The 21,513-nt window shown below is 33.8% G+C and overlaps 2 protein-coding genes across 2 annotated transcripts in view; one reads left to right on the top strand and one right to left on the bottom strand.

Moving 5' to 3' along the window:
- Positions 1-1,821, top strand: part of LOC132063131 (uncharacterized) — a 28,536-nt gene extending 26,715 nt beyond the window's left edge. Inside the window, exons 16-19 of the mRNA XM_059455573.1 lie at positions 6-87; positions 869-951; positions 1,086-1,140; positions 1,261-1,821. Coding sequence (XP_059311556.1) covers positions 6-87; positions 869-951; positions 1,086-1,140; positions 1,261-1,317 — 277 coding nt within the window. The 3' untranslated portion in view covers positions 1,318-1,821. The remainder of the gene's footprint in view (positions 1-5; positions 88-868; positions 952-1,085; positions 1,141-1,260) is intronic.
- A 438-nt stretch (positions 1,822-2,259) lies between these two features.
- Positions 2,260-10,102, bottom strand: LOC132051706 (ETO1-like protein 1). Its single transcript, XM_059442890.1, has 5 exons — positions 9,293-10,102; positions 7,273-8,976; positions 4,343-4,634; positions 3,451-3,760; positions 2,260-2,751 (listed from the first exon to the last, which is right to left on the bottom strand). The coding sequence occupies exons 1-5, from the start codon at positions 9,415-9,417 to the stop codon at positions 2,531-2,533; spliced, it is 2,652 nt and encodes an 883-aa protein (XP_059298873.1). The 5' UTR covers positions 9,418-10,102; the 3' UTR covers positions 2,260-2,530.
- Positions 10,103-21,513: the final 11,411 nt, after the last annotated feature.

The raw sequence follows: 21,513 nt of genomic DNA on the forward strand, positions 1-21,513 counted from the left end.
GACAGACTCAGATCTTTCATGGAAATGTGTATTCTGAGCCCTGGAGTTACCTTAAAACTTCATCAAACTAGATCAAAATATGACCAGGTGAGGTGTCTTCTTTCTAAATCCTATTGCTCAACATTCTGTCTGCTGCCTGGGTTTGTTGGACATATCTATTGAGCAATCAATATGTCATTACCTCAGCTCAAGCTCTTGCTATGATGCGCAACTTACACCAAATACAGATTTGATTTATTCAATGTCATTGCCCATTGGTTTCAACTAATTCTGTATTCTTCTATTCTTTTTCTTTTGTGTGTTTCACCAATATAAGTGGATGTCTGTTATTGAAATACTTCTCCCTGGATGGTGTAGTACCTACATCTAACCTATGAAAATTGCTTTTCCCACGTTTCCGAAGCCGGCTGGTTTGGAAGTTTTATAAGCGAGTAAAAACATCTCACATGTAACAGGAAGTATTAGGTGGTGGAACCATGTGATTCAGTTTCACATTAAATTTGCAAAATGTTTTTCCACATTTCTAAACCTAATGCTTTTGCGAGTCAACATTTGTCTGATGATCAGAGTGAATTGTTCTGAGTGTCACTTCTGTTCCACATTTGCAGTTAGGAAATCCTAGCTGGTGGCAGTTTGCTTTTTCCAATTTTATTTGCTTTTTTGTGATATTAGATTCTTATTCTAACTACTAGACTGAATTATGCACACTTCACATCTTTCCAATTTCATTATTTTTGAGGTATGCCACTAAATGTTACTAGCTGCTTTTATTTCTGAGATAATCTTTAGAGATAGGAAATGATTAGCTTCAGTGTTTAGAGCTATGGGATTCATTTGTTTTCATCTAAATTCTTATTTCTTCGTTCAGGCCTCAGCTTCACCAGCTCCATGGAAATGCTCTGAAGAGTTCTTTTCTCGTCAAATAAAAAACAGGGATCCTCTGAAGATAGGGTTCGTATTCGTATCTGTCCTGCGCACTCCCTACAGGAATCCCGAGTCCCTCTTTCCTTTTTCAAAAGGACAATCTATGAGAGAACAGAGTTTCAAATTGCTAGCACGCTAAAAATATGTTTTGATTGCTGCAGGTTCCCAAACATATGGTTACTGCGACTAGTACGTGAATTATTACAGTGGAATCCTGTAAGCTGACTTCAAACAGACAATGCTAAAACCTAAATTTGATGCATGTGTTGTCGATTTGTGTTTCACGACGTTAATTCAGTGAGCTGAAATTAGTTGCTAATTGCATCTTCATTTCAGGAAGATCGACCAAGTGTTGATGAGGCTCTAAAACACCCATACTTCTCGCAAAGGTGATAAAAATATACCAGGGAGGAATACCTGCTCCCCTACGAACAGCTAAAAGACAACACAACCTGCACAGCTTTACCCCAGGTCTATGATTCGGATGACTTGTGGCCATCCATATGGAGATGGTTGTCTACGCCCGTTCTACAAAACTCTATCTTGAAATGGCCTAATAGGACCCCTGGGCTTCACAAGTGCAGCTTATGGTTATGTCGTTGTAACTTATTGCCTGGTGTATAAGCAGGAAGAATAGAGAAATGGGCAGCAAAGAATGAAGAGCTGGGAGATTGTGGATGTTTCATTATTTCTTTACATTGCAGCATGAAATTTCATGTAACCAATATTCTACTGTCCATTCTTTGGGAGGATTAGCATGCCATATCTTATAGGATTTAAGTTATATACACAGATCTGAAAGTTTATATAAAATCATTGTAGTTTAACCGGTTAGAGGTAACACAAAATGTCATAAACACTATATAAAGCAATGGCAACCTTCATCTTTTGGAAGCTTATAGCAGTATTTTGGGAAGATTTATCCTCCAACTCCCTCTCCAATTTCATCTTCATTAACGATTAAACGATCTTGCTTTACTGCAATTGATATGTACGATAACCAAAAAGACCCAGAAGCAGCATTTCAATAGGCGGCGCACTTGTCCACCAAATCAAATGACCAAATAGGGAAGGTTACTTATGAAGTGAGATGTTCACATGGTGCAAAACTTACAAGTTGTCATTTACTAAACTAAACATCAGGTCCAAAAAGGGACCCCGGGTGAAAATTTTACAGTACTCAGCTTGGAAAAAGGAAGAATATTTAGCGAATGTCGAAGAAATTATCAAAAATAAATTGGAGAAATAATTTTTTGAGAAGTGCAAAAGTTTTGAGAAATTCTATTTGGAACAAGGGTACATTCACACTAATTAATTACAAGAATCAAATAATCCTAAAGAGAGAGAACGAAGATTTTCATTAAATATAAATTATATTAACAATGAAATTTGGAGCATATTACAAAATTTTGGAACTAGGATAAACAAGGAGAGGCTCATATGGCACATACAATGGAGGAAAATTTCGGGGGAGGTGAAAATGAAAAAGGAGAAAAATCTTTCTCAATTTGTTACCCCTTTCTCGAAATTTTTTACTCTGTGCCTCACACAACAGATACAAGTTTCCCCTCATATTGGGGTCTTGCATGTCTTGTTGCTCATTTCTTTAAGGTTCTTGACTGTTCACACGACTATGAAGTTCCAACATTTCTTGATGGTTCGGGTCAACAGAGAGAGCAGCTCGACAATCTCTCAAGGCACCCATAGCATCACCTATATGCTCATGAAATGCAGCGCGCAGGTGTAAAAGATGAAGATCAGCTTTGAATGAAATGGCCCTAGACAGTTCTTCAATGGCTTCCTTCTCCTTGTGGTTGTCCATCAGAACTACGACCAATTAACAACCGTTAATCAAAAGAGTTTAAGTACTATGCACGGACAGTTTAAAAAAATATTTGAACCATCAGGTCACTTAAATGTAATTACAACAGGGAGTCGAGTATTAATTGGTAACCTCAAACCGTATCTAACCTACTTTAATAGGTAAGACTACACAGGTAGTGCAAAAGATCTCCACAATATCCCTGCATATAATTAAATCCTAATGAAAGACTACTATAACATGTTTTTGTCAAAGCTATGCAATTGCCGGAAATACAAATGCCTACTAACGGAACAGAGATAGAGGGAAGGTTAATTTTTCTCATAAAGCCCCATCTTGATATACTATTTATATAATCCTATGTTATTATTATAATCAAAATCAAATAAAGAATTTGAGCTGCAATGAGTAATTCGATAATGCTTATTATTAATAGTAGTTGAATATAGATCTAAGTATCTCTACAACAACACAACATCATACCAGTGAAATCCCACAAAGAGGGGTCTGGGGAGGGTAGAGGGTACGCGAACCTTACCCCTACCTTGGGGAGTAGAGAGGCTGTTTCCGGTAAATCTAACTGTATAATAAGTGTAAAAGAATGTCTAACATTCTTACATTTTTCTTCTTCAGATCAAGACGAATAAAACTAAAAACTAAAAACTGAACTGAATAAAGGGTGGAGAAAAAGAGAGAACTTATACCTGCAGCTCGATATCTGTAAGGGTAAACTCTAAGAGGATCTAGACGAGTGACCATCTCCAGGTCAGCCTTTGTGCGGTCACGGTCACAGTACTCTGATCTCTTCTCGTAAGCAGATGCGTTATTCTTGGCCTTCTCAATCAGTTTGGTCATCTCATCATAAGCAGCCACCTTATCATTTCTCAAGTAATGGACACGAGCAAGACCTTGGTGTGCCCGGGTATGCCGGATTTTAAGGGCATTAATGTAGCAATCAGCTGCAGCATCCAATTTACCGCAGTCAACATAGACACTCCCAAGATTGTTCAGGGCCTACCCAAGGAAAACATGTCAGAGATATGCACACTTTTAGTAATAGCAACTTCTAAAAGAGGTAGTAGTAGCAACTTAACAAAAAATTAGAAAAACATAAGTGCACTGGTAGAAGGGGAGACAGTTTTGTCCTCTTTCTTAGATGCTATTTAAATTATGTACCATCTAGGTACCTTTGAATAAACTTTACCTTATTAAAAAGAGTAAAGGGCCAAAAACACACCTCAACTATCACATTTTTTTGAGTTTCCTACCTGAACTATCAGATGTGGGAGTTTTCTACCTGAACTATCAGATGTGGGAGTTTACAAGTAGTTTACAAAACACACCTCAACTATCAGTTGTTCACTAACAACTTGAACAACTTTTCCTACCTGATAGTTTAGGTATGAAACTCAAAAAAGAGTGATACTTGAGGTGTGTTTCTGACCCATTTCTCTATTTAAAAAAAAAAATCCTCGAAAAAGGACCACTATTCCTTGTTAGCATCGTGTGAATACAGTTTAGTTGCTACATTCTATCTACAAATTTAGCATGGTTACCTAGAAATGCTGTGGAGATTCCGGATACAAAGTGACATACCTGACCTTTGCGAAGCCTATCGGAAGGGCATCGCAAGGCGTCCTCAAGAAGTGATATGACAGTTTGTGAACAAGATGCATCAGGGCTAGAGTCAGCTAAAGCGTACGCTTTCAGGAAGAATGCTTCAAAAGATCTCTTGATGCTGATAGACTCTTCTGCTTTCTGTAGACCTTCTTCACAGTGACCAGTATCATATAAGATCCATCCCTCGTAGACCAAACGTTCGTGTTCGCTAGATGCATGGTGGCGAGCCAACTGTAAACTCCTCATGGCTGCATCTGGACAGTTCAATCTGATAAAGCATTTAAGAGTACAAAATGACATTCAGTTCAAAAAAATTTTGTTTACAGAGCATTTGATCATTAGCATATAGATCATCCTCTACGAAGAGAATAAAGTAGAGCCAATCTAGAATTTCTGATATTATCAAGAGTATCTACAGTAGTTGCTAGACATAATTGTCAGGCATGAGCATTGTATATTTACCCCTGGAGACATTCAGGATAAAGTGAATATATTACTCTGTTACTTCGAAAGTAGCCAGTGGACACAGGAATTATCCGCAGGACTAAATTACTTTTTCCAATATAGTTGAGGGAGAGGGACAAGAGTTTCTCCCATGGAATTGAACGCTCTTTCACCCTCATCTCTCACCAAACCCCATTTACTCCGAAATTACATAAGCCCACTTCTATTTTTTTTTAAAAACAAAAACTTTCGAACTTATCAAATATTACCTTCTACTCCAGTTTGGATATTTCTCCTTAAAATACTCCATAATTTTGCTTTATCGAAAAAAGTACTCTATAATTTCACATATGCTCCAACCTGAACCTAATCAAACAAGACTTTAAGGGGTCGTTTGGCAAGGTGTATTAGGTAGAATAATGATGGTATAAAATTTTAGTACAATGCCTAGTTGCAAATTTAAGTCTAGTACAACTAATAGCAGCATTACTTATACGCCGCCCTATTCAGTACTATTTTTATACATAATAAACAACGGCATTCACAATACCAGTACTATGCTTATACTTATACTGACCCTATTTAGTAATATTTAGAGATTATGCAATGCATGTTATTTTTAATATAACAAACCAAACAGTCGAGAGGAAATAATCCCAGCATAACTTGTCTTTGAACTAAACGACCCCTAACTTCATTTCGGACATAGCTGCACAACAGGGTCTCATTCAAAAAAGGTTTTGTGGTGCTGAAGAGTGATGATCTCTGCCCTCTCTCCTCCACCTTCTGGCCAAAAGAAAAATAAATTCCAAAAACCTAATAAAAGAACCTTGAAAGGAAACCAAAAAAAATTACTGTCTCCATCCCAGAATGATGGATGGGTTTGGAGTACAAAGGTCAACGCATCTATTTTTGGTGTGAATTCGAACACAAGTTCTTTTTCATTTAATCAAATGTTTGGCAACTAAATAAAACCACTCTGATTTATAGTTTTTTATAGTTAAAAGTGTATGTAAATATTTGAAGAACTCATAACTAAAGAAGAAATTAGTTGACACCAGGGTCATGCGAACTAAGTCTGGTATTTAAGCGGTGAAGCATAGAGAGCAGGCCCATTATCGCCGAATTTCGAGGGCTGCAATTCGCCCTAGGGGTTGACCCAAATGGGTTTATCAGTCATCAAGAAAAAAATTACAACATCAGTATACAATGTTTCTTGTACCCACCAGTGTCAGGGCCTTCCAAATAGGAAGAAACAAGACAAGCACACAAACAAAAGGAGAGACAAGCTGCACTTTTTGGCGATGAATGAGATAGAGCACCAAAAAAAGCCGGAAGTCCAATACAATACAGGAAAATATTTTGCTGTCGTAACAATATACTCCTAAATTATTTATTTTTTTGAGACTGGTAACATGTATACTCCTAAATTATTTATCAAAAATAAGAAAATTGTACCCCTAATTTATATGTCGTCCCAAAGCATGATGCAGACGAAAATGAAAAGCATGTCAAAAGGAACCATCATCAATTGCAGCACGAAGCAACAGTAATAGAAGTTGAGGATAAGCATATTGAGAAGTGAAAAGAATTGTCAAAGAAATACTACTAAACAGGTCATGAGACCAGAATGAAATTAAAATGGAAATCAAATGCAGATATCCTAATTAGAAATAAACATGGTAAAGAACTAGACCTTGTAGAGTTTGCAGTCTCAATCAATCAATTATGCTTCAACCACAAACTAGTTGGGGTCAGAAATATGAATCCTTTACCCATAGTCTACTCTTTTTAGGCCCACTACATTCTCAAAATGTGTGTTTCAAGGCAATTAAATGTTCTCCAAAACTAGGCTATCTAGATCTCATACTTATCCCAACACCGATATACAAATCTCTAGCAAATCAAGAAGACTCCTGGCAGACACTGGACCTAATGTAAGCATGAAAAGAAATAAACCATAATCCTACCTAGCTAGTATCGCCTATACAGATTCTGTGCTTCCAGTATTTTTTTTTTAAGCAGAGTATGTATGGATCTGAGAAATTGTAGGCTTTAACTGGCAGTCATTTGGCCATAGATTCCAAATATTTTCACTTTATTTTAACTTTATGGAGTAGGAGTTGAAGATGGAATTGAGTTTGGTTATACTTTTTGCAAAGAATATTTTGAATATGTACATGCTTGAATGTACTTAAATACAACTCCAAAAGTGAAAACTGAGTTGGAAAACAGGTTATAAGCTGTTTTCCAATTTGAAATACAACTTAAAGTTGGATTTGGAATTTTCATCGCCAAACACTGATTTCCAATTTCCAGAAAAAAGTGAAAATTTTCTATAGCCAAACGGGTCCCTAGTATCTCAGAATACCATCTCACAGATCGAAAATATGAGTTTCACAACAAGAAGTAAAGAACAAGCTTCACACTTTACAAGTCAAATAAACAAAAAGTGGGATTACCGGAGGAGAAGCAGGGACTGTCTGAAGTAAAGAACACCTTTTGCTGCATCAGACTCGAGCATCTGGTATATTACTGAAAGAGATCCAATATCGTCAACCGAAGACCATCTATCATACAACTGCAGCCAACAATCGGCTTCAGTCCAATTCTCCACATGCTCGCGCAGAAGAGTACGGAGTTGCAATGCTGCGACTCTTCCTTCAAACACACGATAATCTGGTCGAAGTGTGAGGATTGCCTGAATATCACATATTGCTAATCGGTAGTTCTCTAGGGCAAGGTAAAAACAAAAGCGGAGCTCCAAGCACTCCAATGCCAGTTTGAATCCCAGGATTCTGTTTATTTCTGAAAGAGCAGCTTCAGCATTTTGCTTCCTCATCAACGATGCAGCTCGATACATGTACGGGTATGTCAGTGTCGGATCAAGCTCAGTTGCTTTCTCAAGCTCGTCCCATCTCTTTTCTCCCTCACAATATAGCGACCTCTCTTGGTACATCCATCCAAGGGGAGTTGAGGAAGAAATAACGCTACTGAGTTTCTCATAAGCCCACCGTTTATGACCCTCTATTTGACCTAATCTAGCCAAACCAATAACCGAATAAGTGTGACCCAAATTAAAAGCAGCCTCAAAGAGCTTTTCAGCTTCGTCAAGCTCTTTCCTAAGAAATTTAACGCATCCTAACCGATGATACGCGACCATTTTCTGTTGGCTGGTTTCAGCTGAGTCTACCAGTGTGGTCAAAAAACGAACAGATTCGTCTGATCTAGGATCAAGGTTCATTGAAACTTCACTTAACAAACAATAGAGTGAAAATGAGGCAGGACCTATCATAATTGACCTTTGTTGCCTCGTACTATTGCTTAACAGTTCAACTACCTGACCGTCTTTCAGAGAATCTGGGAGTTCACGTAAAAATACTTGCAAACATGAAGCAGCAAGGACAGGAGAGTTCTCTTCAAGGGCACATTCAAGGAGTTCTACAGCATCTTGTCGACATGAAATTAAAGACGCAAGCTTTCGGTCACAAGCATCCCTGAGGCTTTCACAACAAAACTTATTGGCAAATACCAACATTTCCAACAGCAGATCGGGGGAAACTTCATTCAATAAGCCGGTTGAGCTGAATTCGTTGATGACCCTCATTGCCAAGGGAGAAATATTGTTTTCGGACAAATCTATTTCCTCACAAAACGATTCTGTGAAACAACCGTTTAGCATGGTATGAAATGGAGCTGAAAGACTGGCAATTTTCTGCCTGTCACATGCTATTTTGTCATCGCCAATCCTAAAAGAAACCGTTCTTGGACAAGGATCCTCGACGACTCCTTGAGGGCTTAATTTCTTATAGGCAGGCATTTCAGATGCTATGTCTATTGCTCCAAACTCCTTTGCACATTTGCCACAAGTAGAAAGCAAGTCAGAAATGAGCTCTTCATCCTGTTTCTCGTATTTCAACCACGCTCCAAATACAAGTTTTTCATAAACTGTGTTTGCTTTCGACCAAGCTGAGCGAAGACTTCTCCTCATTAATTTAACTTCCCCAAGGCCCTTAAAGACCTGAAACTGCAGCAAATAGAGATTTGACCTCTCTTGTGGGGAACATGATTCGAGTTCTTCATGGATTTTTGCTAAAACTTCAACATAATCAACAGGTTTAAAGAATGGAAGAATCGGTGGTTCTTGGACCTTGATCAAAGAGTCTCTACAAGCACAACAAAATGTTTCCAAGTATCAACAAAATGAATAGAATAATTGTATGTACTTTAAAAAAAAAGGGCAGCCGGGTGCACAAAGCACCCCACGTTAGCAGGATCCGCGGAAGGGCCGCACCCCAAGGGGGTGATGTAGACAGTCTAACCCAATGCAAGCACTAGTGGCTGCTTACACAGCTCGAACCTTTGACCTATAGGTCACACGGAGACAACTTACAACTTTACTGTTGCTCCAAGGCTTCCCTAATTGTATGTACTTAGCAGAAAATAAATAAAAAAATGCAAAAATCCCAGCTTACTACTTACATGGAAGAAGCAGATTCAGATGAAAATTTAGCAAGTTTGCCTCTTTCAACTTGGAGCCATGATTGAGGATTAATAGATTTGAGATGTGTCTCTTTACAAGACTCTGAAGGGAAGAAAGTTCTCATGGGACATAACAGATTAAACAAGTCCCAGATCTCCACAGTAGCCACAAGGGGTGCTCCCCAACAGATCCAACACTAATTTAACACAAAATCCCCTATCTGGGATTTACTATTTTACAGATTAACCTAAGAAAAGGCACATCTACACCAACAAAAAGCTTGATCTTTTCACAACAAGAATCATAAAGATTTGTTCTTTAAGATCAAGAATGATAACATAACCTTTTTTTCTCTCTAAAAAGGTCAGATTTAGCAGTACACAAGACCAAAAAAGGAACTTCAAAAGATAACGTAAGATCAACAACAGGACACAAACAAAACTACATTAAATTAACCAAATCTCTCAAGATTACAAATACCCAAGAAAGAGCAAAAATAAAGAAACCCCACTTATAACAGATCAGCAAAAATGATAAGTCTTAAATTAAAAAAAAAATATATATATATATATCCAAGAAAACCCCACTAACTGTTTAGCTTCAATTTACAAAATGAAGTTGACAAAATTGGGAAAAGAGGTGATAAGGCATGAGATTTTCAAAGGAAAAAATTCAGTCTTTCACTTTCTTTTTGCTGTTTGGTAAAAAGGGAAAGTGTTTTTCTTTTTCCACTCTACTTTTTGTTTTTTTATTTTCATTTCTCTTTTTTCATAGTCTGTTGGGTAACAGCTACTGTGATTATTGGGAATGCAAATATGGACAACTATGAAGTAGAGTACTACTCTGCATAAAAGAGAAAAAAGCTGACTTAAATTGTCATTTTGGGCTTTAATGTTGTACTTGTGGTAATTTATTAAAGGTCGATTTTCAACTTTCATTTGAATGTATTTACTGTACTATTTAGATATATCCAAATAGAAAAATATATAAGTTATTAATAAGAAAGAAAATGAGTGTTTACTTTAAGTTTTAGTTTCAAATTTATTTAATCCTATTATATGGCATAATTTTAACTTACTGAGGACATGACCTTAATAGGAGGTTATGGAGAATGTGAATTAGGATAGAAGATTTGTTAGGTAATAGAAAGTTGTCTTGCTTATTTTTTCGTACCAATAGTCGAAGTATTACTTTTATAGTTTTATGTCCTTCGATTTCTATTACTACTTGCGATTTCTTGTACTTCGATTAGTATTGTTTCTTTTCAGTTAGTTTTTTTTTTTTTTTTTTGAACTGCTTTCATTTGATTGCCTTGAGCCGCGGGCTTATTGAAATTAATCTATCTACCTCCCAATATAGGAATAAGTTCTTCCTATACTTTACTTATTTGGACTGCACGTGGTATGTTGTTGCTGAGATTATTTGAAAATATATAAGGTCATATTCCACCATCCAGAGGAGCCCACGAAGAAATCTTGAAAAAGATTCCAAGTTCTCAAAGATAATACCTCGCTATCAACTTGAATTTCAAAAATTATTATGCCTGTTTTATTTACGTGGCAGTCTTTCATTAAAAAAAAAAAAAAAATATATATATATATATATATATATATATAGATAGATAGATAGATAGATAGTGCTAAACTGTTATAGGGGTACTTGTTACTCTCTCCGTCTCATAATAATTGTCGCGCTTGTCAATTTTTTTTGTCCATAATAAGTGTCGCGCCCAGAATATCAACGCATATTGGTAGTTTTTCCATCTTTGCTTTTAGACAGAAAATGGAAAGGTTCTTTATTCAAGGACAAAAGTTAGATTCAAAATGTCAAATTTTGATTTTCACGTGAAAATGAAAGTTTTGACCTATGGAAGATAGGACTAGTAAGAGGCAAAAGAAGTAGTAGTACTCTAAATGATGTTGATTGGATTCCCAATGTCAAAAGATGAACTAACGTAAATGTTTCTGTCTAATCATCGAGAAAAAAATATTTTATTTTACATAAGGATAATTTGGTAAACTTTACACTTCATCATTGGTTTCTTAATATGCGTGTTTTTGGCTAAGGTAACACTTATTATGGGACGGAGGGAGTAATTGCTAAGTAGGACTGTAGGAGTATCTAGTAGGCGTTTGGCCATCGATTCCAAAAAAAAATTTACTTTATTTGAAATTTATGGAATTGGAGTTGAAGACCGGGTTGTATTTGGTTATATTGTTTGCAATGAATATTTGGAATAATGTTCATTCTTGAATGTAATTAAATATCACTTCAAAAATGAAAAGTGAGTTGGAAAATGGTGAAAACAGGTTATAAGTTGTTTTTCAAATTTGAAATTCAACTCCAAGTTGATTTTGAAATTTTTACTGTCAAACACTGATTTACAAATAAAGAGAAAAATAATCCAGAAACAAAGTGAATAACTTTTACTGAAAAGCGTAAGAAAATGCCCTTAAATTATGTGAAATTGAACAAAAAATACCCTTCGTTCATAATTTGGTTCAGAATGCCCTTAAACTATACGAAATGGAACAAAAATGCCCCTATTGTTACTTAATTGGGTCAAGGATGCCATTTTCCTAATAAACATATCATTTTTTTTCTTTTAAAACACATTATTTTATAAAAATATTATTTTTAAAGAAATCTTTTTTTGTTTCTTTATTTTAAAATCCAATATTATTTTTAAAGAGACCTTTTTTTGTTTCTTTTCTTTTAACATGAACATGAGTATCATTTGACATGAATATATCTGTGCAACATGAGTAAAGAATTTTAAGTGGGAGGGTCTTAGTATAACCGACATGTCACCACCCTGGAAGTACTTGGCGTCTTATCTCTGGCCGACCAGCTAAGCCATCATGTACCTTGCCGGGGTACAAGACATGAACATGAATGGATCCAATAACCCGCAATGGGTAAACATGAAGGTATTATCTAAACTGGGTGGAGCGATCCTTATCCTACGTGCGGCATACGTTTTCAAGCTATCTGAGCCTTCTCGGTAATCTGTACAACTCCCAAAATATGAACATGGATATAATTGGTTTAATAGCCCATGAATCATATAAACATGATTGGAAACATGATTCGCGTTTGTATTATAACATGAAAATAGATGTAAAGTATAACTTGTGTGAAAACATGGAAGCATGTAGAAGTTCATGAATAAACATAAAAGTTCATATCTTGCATTTAAGAATCCATGGAATGCAAAGTATGGGTTTTCATGAATTACGGACAGATTCTCAATAACCAAGATGGACTATTAAGAACACAATAACGAATTAATAATACAACATGGTATATCATGGTACATGTATTTAGGGTTATCATGAACATGACTGGAAACCCTAGTTTTAGTGAAATTTCGTATAATCATGGAAGAACGTGGCGTGGGAAGAACCATCGTATTCCTACACGTAGATAGAAACCCTACATACCTTAATCGCTCCAAAACTTGCAATAATATTTGTGTCTTGAAGAAGAAATTCAAAAGCTTGAACCTTGAATCTTGAGATGGGTTTTCTTGAAAACCCTAGGTTAGAAACAATGGATTTGGCTTAGAATTCATGTATGTATGTTAGAAATACTTGAAATTGCTTGGAATAGGCTTACCTTGACGTAGTAGGATGAGGAAAGGAGAAGAACTACGTTCTAAGGCTTGAGAAGAATGAAAAATATGAAAAAGGGCTAAAAAACGCGAATATATACTGTTCAGCCGTCGGGCCACTCTACGGTGCCTTTTACAGTCCGTAAAAGTGACCGTAAATCGGTTACAGTGGCTCGATAGTCCTCCTCCTCATTTACGGTCCAAAAGACGTACCGTAAAATATTCTACGGTACAAAGTACGGTCCATAAAATTTATACGGACTGTAAAACCCACTGTAAATCGGTAACAGTGAACAAGGTTTCCTGAGATTCATCTACAGTCCATTTTATGGCCCGTAAAACTATTTACGGTCTGTAAAACCCTGGTGCAAAACGCAGATCGCTAAACTGAAGCAAATTTTAATCCTAACACTCCCCGTCTTGATTATCTAAGTCCCCGAATCATGAATATGGCTTAGTTTGAAGTATGAGTTGTTATAGAGCCTTTGACAACTAAATTCAGCCTTCGAGACCCCATAACATAAGAAAGTCGTGGAGCGCATAAGCCCCTTTAGAGACAGGGGCGACATTCTTATGGTAGTTATTGCGAATGAGCAAGTAGGGGGCAACAACTAAAGAGGTAGTGAGACCGAGAACAATTTTAGGAATAGGTTGACTTTCTTTCATTTTGGTTATGGAAAGTGAAAGTCGTTTCGTTTAGTAGGAGATCGCTTCACACCTCGCAGTGCTTATTCCTATTTTCAAATGAGGAGATCCGACATCAAGAGCAGGAATTGCCGTCAAAGGGGCGGTTGTTCAATTTCGTATAGTTTAAGAACATTTTTGGACCAAACTATTAATGGAGGACATTTTGTTCAATGTTGCATAATTTAAGGAAATTTATCACCCTTATCCGGAATTTTTATGGTCAAACGGGTTCCTAGTATATTTCTATCGTCATAACATACTAATAGCCTGCTCCGGCGTTCGGCCAAGATTTTAAGAAGTTGAACATCAAACGAAATGTGTTTTAATAAACAAAAGTAAACTTTCTGTTATTACAAAACAAAATAATTTCAGAGACTTCCCCTCAAATTTGGCCTAATCACACTCACGTCCCTTCTGGTTTGCAATATTACGCTTACCTCCCTTACTTTGAATTTTTTGTAACAATACGTTTAACCTATTTATTATTAGTGTAAAAATTTACATTATGACCAATTTAACCTTTTAATATGATTTATTTTTAAATTATTTGTATAAACAAGGAGGTTTAAACTAAAAGCCTAAATCGATAGAAATTGATTAACAACTTCTCAACATAATCTGTTGTAAATTTATCACCCCTATCCATGATCAATTTTAATTTTTTCCACAAAGATACATAATATCATCTAATAAAATTCAACCAAAAGGTACGAGTCGACATTAGTTTTTCGCCAATCTGTTTGAGCAATTCATTTGAAATCTTTGGTTGTTGACAAATGGCAATGAAGGTATTATGTCTAAATATATTGACTCCAACCTAATATCAAGAGTAATCTTCATGGATAATTGGGTCAAAAAGGAACACTAACTAAAATTCCTCTAATAGTTGTTCAACTTCTCATCTAGTTCATAAAGATACTAAAAATTCTATTCACGAGTTTTACTTCCTTGTCATAAGAACAAGAATAGAATATGGCCAATGAAATTTACAGATACAGTTGTATTTCAATAATGATATGTAACGTAATGGCAATGGATTTACAAGGATCTCAATATCTCATTCAAGCTAAGATGAGAACTGATCCCACCACCAACAGAACTCTTCTTATAAGAATTCCTTACTAAGATGTTTATAAAACTAATTTAATAAAAGGGTAAATTGGTCAGAATATAATTTTTTATATCAATAATAAATAAGTTAAAAGTATTGTTACAAAAAAAAAATCAAAATAAGGGAGGTAAGCATAATATTGCAAATCACAAGGGAGGTGAGTGTTATTATGCCAAACCTAAGGAGAGGTCTCTGAAATTATCCCAAATAAAAAAAAATTGCGTCTTTCAAGAGGCAAAAGCAGAAAAATAGTTTTTATAAACAAAAGTAGAAATTTATATTTACCAAACTATTACTCGTTAATATAGCATATATATCTCTCAAATATAAATACGATCATTTTCTCCTTTTTCATTTTTGGTTTAATAATGCCGGTATTGATTAAAACCCTTAATAATTATTTTATGTTATAAGTTTTTTGTAAATATAAATTTAATTGATGTCTCTCATAAAAATATTCAAAATACTTTATCTATTTAAAGAATACTAATTATAAAAGGAATTTTAATACTACCTATTTAAAATTTGACACTAAAAGTTACTGAAGTTGAAAAGACAAGCCAAACACAATTTGTTATCAAAAACTAAAACATCGTTCTCAAATAAATTAGCGAAACACAAATTATTTCTTTTATAAAGTATTTATTGAAAAATTATTTTGATAAATAACAAAGATACCTCTCAAAATAAGTATTAATTTTTAAAAATTTAGCTGAACGGTCACTAGTACAAGAGCCACAGTTAACATTTTAAACCTTCTGTATCATCAAACAACATCAATATGAAATAAACCCACAAGAAATATAGTACGAAGCTGTGTATAAATTGTTTCTTATCGTTTTAGTAGTATAGGTGTTATAGAGAGTGTTTGGATTGCTTATAAGCTTTTCAAACCTTTTTATAAGTTCTTTTTAACTTTTTGGAGTGTTTGGCAAAATAGAAAAATGCTTAAAATAAGTTAAAAACTACTTAAAAATAAGTCAAAAGCAAAAGGTTGGTGAACCCCAACTTATTGCCTTTTAGTTTAAAAAACTACTTCTTTGACCAAGTATATTACATTTTTATTCCTTATATTTTCTTATAACTTCCAAAATATCTGCTAGTAGTCCCAAAACTCTTACCCCACCCTCCTTTCGTCTTCTCTATTGATTAATACCACAGCGTTCTTCGTTTTTTTTTTTTTCCATTTAACTGGAATAAACAATGAGCAAGTAGTTAACCTCCACGTTCGGTATTAATAATCCAAGGGGTCAATTTTACTGAAGTCATTTAACTTTTCATATATTACACTGAAATCACAAATAGATTAATTATATTCAATTAATAATTTTTGTTTAGTTAAAAAATAACTATAACCAATTTTAGAATTTAAATTGAATTGAGATGTAAATTAAATTTTGCAATAATCAATTTAGTTTTTGTGTTAACAACTTTAAGGTCATTTCAGTCATTTTAACAGAAAAAGTGCTTATCAAACCCTTCTATCCAACCATGCAACTACTTTATTTATAAAATTAGCTCAAGCACTTAAAAAGTACTTTTCAAACTTGGTGTTGAAAAGCTACTTTTTTTAAGCCAATCCAAATGGGCTCATAGTAATGTGGAGGGTATTCTTGTAAATAAACAGGAGTAATTCTTTTAGAATTTATCCAATGCATGTTATTTTTAATATATCACACCAAACAGTAAATAAGAAATAATCTCAGCATAACTAATATTGTAGCATAATTAATCACTGCATTACTAATACGTTAGATACTATTCTTATACACCCTACCAAATGAACCCTTAAAGTATTTAGTTTGAAAGTATTTAATTAATATCTTTTACTAATCCTTTTCTCGTAAATAAGACTGTGAAAACTAGATATTAGTAAAATCTGCAGTCCATGCATTGGAGCACCTTATGAGTATAGAGATTGAAGTTGATGTAGACTGTGTGAAGTGCATATGTTCGTTTACAATCTCCACAACAAGAAAAAAGGTCTACAACAACAACCATAATTACATAACAAGACATAAATTAAAGCCATCGTACTATTTCAAGGAAGTCATAAATTTTGAAAATGACTCAAGATTTATGTGAAAAACTATGTAACCGTTAAATAAGGTTTCTTGTGATTATATCATTAGGGTTAATTGGCTTTTAGGGCCTCCATAACAACCTCCAAAACAAAAAGTAAGGGTCCCCCTTTTTTTTTATATAAAAATAAATAAATAGGAGTAGTGTTAGTTAAATTAACATAAAGCTAACCACAACTATTCTTCAAGTTTAGAAAAGCTGGAGTCGATTATATGAATTTTCAATTATCATATTTTTCTATTTAAATTTCATCCAACCAAGATTATACAAAGTTTTAAGAAATTAATATATAAATAAAACTGAATTAACAAATGCCTTACTTGATATTAAACTCTTTCAATAAATTAATTCCATTAAAATATACTATTCACAAATTCTTTTTAAGATAGACACTGCACAAATAAGTTACTAGTATAGAAGGAGCATTAAACTTACCTAAACACGTTAGCTTATTTTCCATTAATTGACCAAAGAACATATGCACTTGTATTTGCAGTATAAAGCAAAGTGAACTATTAAGATTACACTCCTCTGTACCTTATATAAAACCATTTCAACTCCCGGCAGATACGTTTTCTATTATTTTTTTTTAATTGTTAATTAAGATATATTGATCGAAGAATTTAATATCAAGTAATGGCAGATCCGCCAATTCAATACTTTATAAATATTAATGATAAATATGTTTCAAGAATGGTTACAGGAAAATTAAAATAAAAGAAGTTATTGCAATATTATAAACCACAAGAAAAGTGAGTATGATTAAGCGAAACTTACAGGAGATCTCTAAAATTGTCCCTTTATTTTTTATTTGGTTATGTAGTTATCTCTATATTCTTGTTGATGTTCTTATAATCATAATTACTCTCGCCTGGATATTCGGCCTAATTTGGTGCCACAATTTTGGTGATAACAAATGGTTATTTGGATTTTCACGTCTGAGTGGCTCCTATAATAAAGTGGAGAGATATTAGTGTTATGAACGCCAATATAAAGGATCTTAATTAATTCCCATTCATTTTCCCCCTATTTGTTTTTTTTTTTTTTTTTGGCGGGGGTGGGGAGGGTAAGTCATACCATCTATGCTGGTGCATAATAATGTGTTGCTCACATTTCTTGTATAGTCTCGAACTGTTGTTTCATTTTTAATTTTTTTAATTATTTAGCGATTTGTTTTGTATTATTTTTTCACATGATCATGTCAATCTTTTATGTATCATTTCAATTTTATCAAATGTCCCCCCGATTGGGCAATCTTGAATAGATTGGATTCCTTCTCTAGTGGTCTTGCCTTCAATTCCAATACCAATACCAATTTTCTTTTTCTTTCACATCCATAAAGTTATCATCATTTAATGGACGGCATCCCCTATATTCTTCTCTTTGTAATTTTAGGAACGTCCAATCTAGCCAAATTTCTTCATATTTTTGGAATAATTTCCAACAAAGATGCGATCATTTGATCTAGGACCAGCAAAAATCATTCATTAATATGGAGATGAGAGATGGGATGTCTTCTGTTTTGTGTTGTGATGATGCATTTTGTTACATGGAAGTGAGGTAATAAAAAGTAAAGGGCAAAAAAAGGAATCATTCTAGATGAGGATCTGAACATAATGATAGCTGAAATTTGGTCAATTAATTGTGGGACGCGCAAGATTTATGGTCCACAAATGTAGCTTTATTGTGAGTTTGGCATGTGTGAATTTAAGCATGATACACTAATATCATAGTGGTCATTTCAAATACAGTAAAAACAGGTAAAACCTATTGATATTTATATGAAATATCTGATCTTCCTCTCTTTATTCCTGATTCTATTTTTGTTATCAGGAGAATATTGTGTTTGGAGAACACTTTATCTTGTATGTGTCATTCGTATTAATCTATGCCACCAGCCCCATGAAAATATTCTACTTTTTAAATATTATTTTTTCGAATAAACGAGAGTTAAAATATTGTTATTATTATATAATCAAAGCCAACAAATATAAATTCCAATCCATCTCTTTCTTGTGTGGAAATTAATTTGGATTTGGCTCAAAAGAAACCAGGTTTGGTATAGCGAATCCACGAGATGATCTTGCCAATTAGCTGAACTTGTAAAACTGGACTTGGGGTATTCTTTTGGTAAATGCTTATCCGAATGCTTACACCCAATTGATTATTTTAACCTTAGTTAACTAAGAAATAAGCTATGAAAGATACATGTCTTGTACAGTATTCTTTGGTGGGGTGTAACCACCTGGTGCGAGCAAGTTTTTATCCTATTCTTATTGTCACATATGGGTTCAAATTGAAAATTTATGGATTTATGTACCACAATATCAAGTTAATATGCAATTATAACTAAGTCCATAATTAAATATTTATATACATTTAGTGAAGTTCTGAATGCATATACAAAATCTGAACAAACATTACCGAGCTCTCGTGAATTCACATATTATATGCTAGATGCACTTCTACTTACATGTAAACACAATCTGACCATAAGTAATATAAGAATTTAATTATTTGAAATATTTTAAGACTTATTTAAAGAGTACTCTAAATGAAGTAATGATTTTTTACTTTTCAAATGAAAATCATATCCTTTTTCTCGACTTAAATTTCCAACCTTTACCAAGTATTGTCCAAATGCCAAAGATTACTTAAAGATTCTCAAGCAAACTTATAGATTTAATGGGTAGCTAGGTTAGTGCATTGAGGGATAAGTATTAAAGACAATCGATGATCTGGCAGTGACTAACAGCATGGAAATGCAATAATTGTAATGACAAAGACAACCAACGACAGGCACTTGTTGCCACCTGCAATACTTAAATGTATGTAATTGTTGCACCATTTGGTTTGATTGTGATTTGTGACCAAATCCTCCTCCATAAAATATCTATCAGCATTGTTTTAACAACTATATTTTCCTTTGTGTGGAAATCTAACAACTTACTTACTCAAAGAAAGAAAAAAGGAAAGAACCATCTCCTTTTGTTTTTACTTTTTTTTTATTAATTAAATTTATAATGAAGTGTAAATTAGTTATCTGGAATTACCACAATTATATTTTGTAGGAGGGTATGGTCTTCTATGGGCATTTGCAATTTTGAGTAGAGGAAAATGATATTTTTCAAATCTCTTGTAAAAGAATATAAAACTAAAAATAAATTTATAGATGGCTACAAAATAATTCAATAAATGAAGATTAGTTTCTCATGAAAAATGACTATTTGGGTGAATCAAGGGTTAATTTTTTTTTTTCATGAAATAATTTAGAAGTGAATAGATTTTAGCTATCTTGTAATGCCTCATGGGAAGTGGAACTAGAAATTTGAAAGGAAAAAAAAAATGATAATTCAGTGTTAAAAAGATTTCATCCTAGACGGGCAACTTTCTAGGCTCTAGCCGAACCTTAACCAAATTAATTATAGTGGGGGACCTGGGTCTTGGATGCTATCCATCATAGATTTGAGAAGTGAGAGATTTGCACAAATAGGATTTTCTTAGTAGGCGTTTGGCCATAGAAATCGAAAAAAAATTCACTTTTTTTTTTTTTTTTTGGAATTTTTGACGTTGGAGTTGGTCATCTTTTTGCAAATAATAATTTGTTGTTGAAATGTACTTTTCAATAAAGTTTTGATTGTTTTTCAAATTTCAAATATGAAATTTTCATGGCCAAACACTGATTTTTGAAAAAAGTGAAAAAAAAATCCGGAAAAAAGTGAATAATTCTTATGGCCAAGCGGGTCTTAATAGTGTCGTTGTTTAACTTTTGAACCTCGTTCCAAAAGTTACTATTGATAGCGAAATATTGATGGATCTTGCCTTGTCATGGATCTTTAGGATTTGGCCGTACCTAGAATTTGACCACAAAATCTCTACGGATCGCTATAGTTTACTGTATAAAATTTTCAAAAACACATTTTTGTTTTAAAATTAGTTCAAATGACCACAAAATTGATATCCAACCTTTTAATATCAATCCAAATATTTTTCAATGATTAGATTCAACCTAAACCTTCAAAAGTCAATATACCGCTTTGATTCTTTAACATGTATTTTGTCAAACTCAACCAATAATGGTGCTAAATCAATACAAATAATTAGGGATAGATAGTATAAGTTAAATGGAATACTACCCATTCATTTCAACCACAAATAATTAATGGATTTTAACTATCTACAACACATCTCACTCTTTTCCAATTAATTGTGTCCTCATAAATTATTGGAAGAAGGAGGAGGAGGAGAAGTAGGGGTAAGAGGAAGAAGGAAAATGGAGAAGGGAAAAACGGAGGAAAAGATTTGACGAAAATCTATATTTATATAACTTTTTTTAATATGGCCAAAATTTAAACACCAATTTTTAAGGTCATCCTGTTGAATATTTCAGGAAGGCCTTACTTAATGAGAGATTTGCACCATCATCCCTTATTATTTGTCTTGTCCATTTTGGATGAGAAAACTAAGAGAAAAGAAATTTGACGTTTACACTGCACAATAGTAGTCCAATATAGCCCACAACAAAAATAATCTTAGTTTTATTTTTATTTTAAAAAAATTTAGCAAGTATTTAGTGTATAATCGATGTATAATTACTATATAATTCATGTATAATTAGTTTATGCATTGATTATATACTAATTATTCACTTATTATACACTTGTAATGAGTATATCAGTATCAACGCTATAAACTATTATGACTAGGCAGGTGAAAATTTCTTTAGA

Source organism: Lycium ferocissimum, chromosome 1, assembly GCF_029784015.1.
Source record: "Lycium ferocissimum isolate CSIRO_LF1 chromosome 1, AGI_CSIRO_Lferr_CH_V1, whole genome shotgun sequence".
Taxonomy (NCBI): domain Eukaryota; kingdom Viridiplantae; phylum Streptophyta; class Magnoliopsida; order Solanales; family Solanaceae; genus Lycium; species Lycium ferocissimum.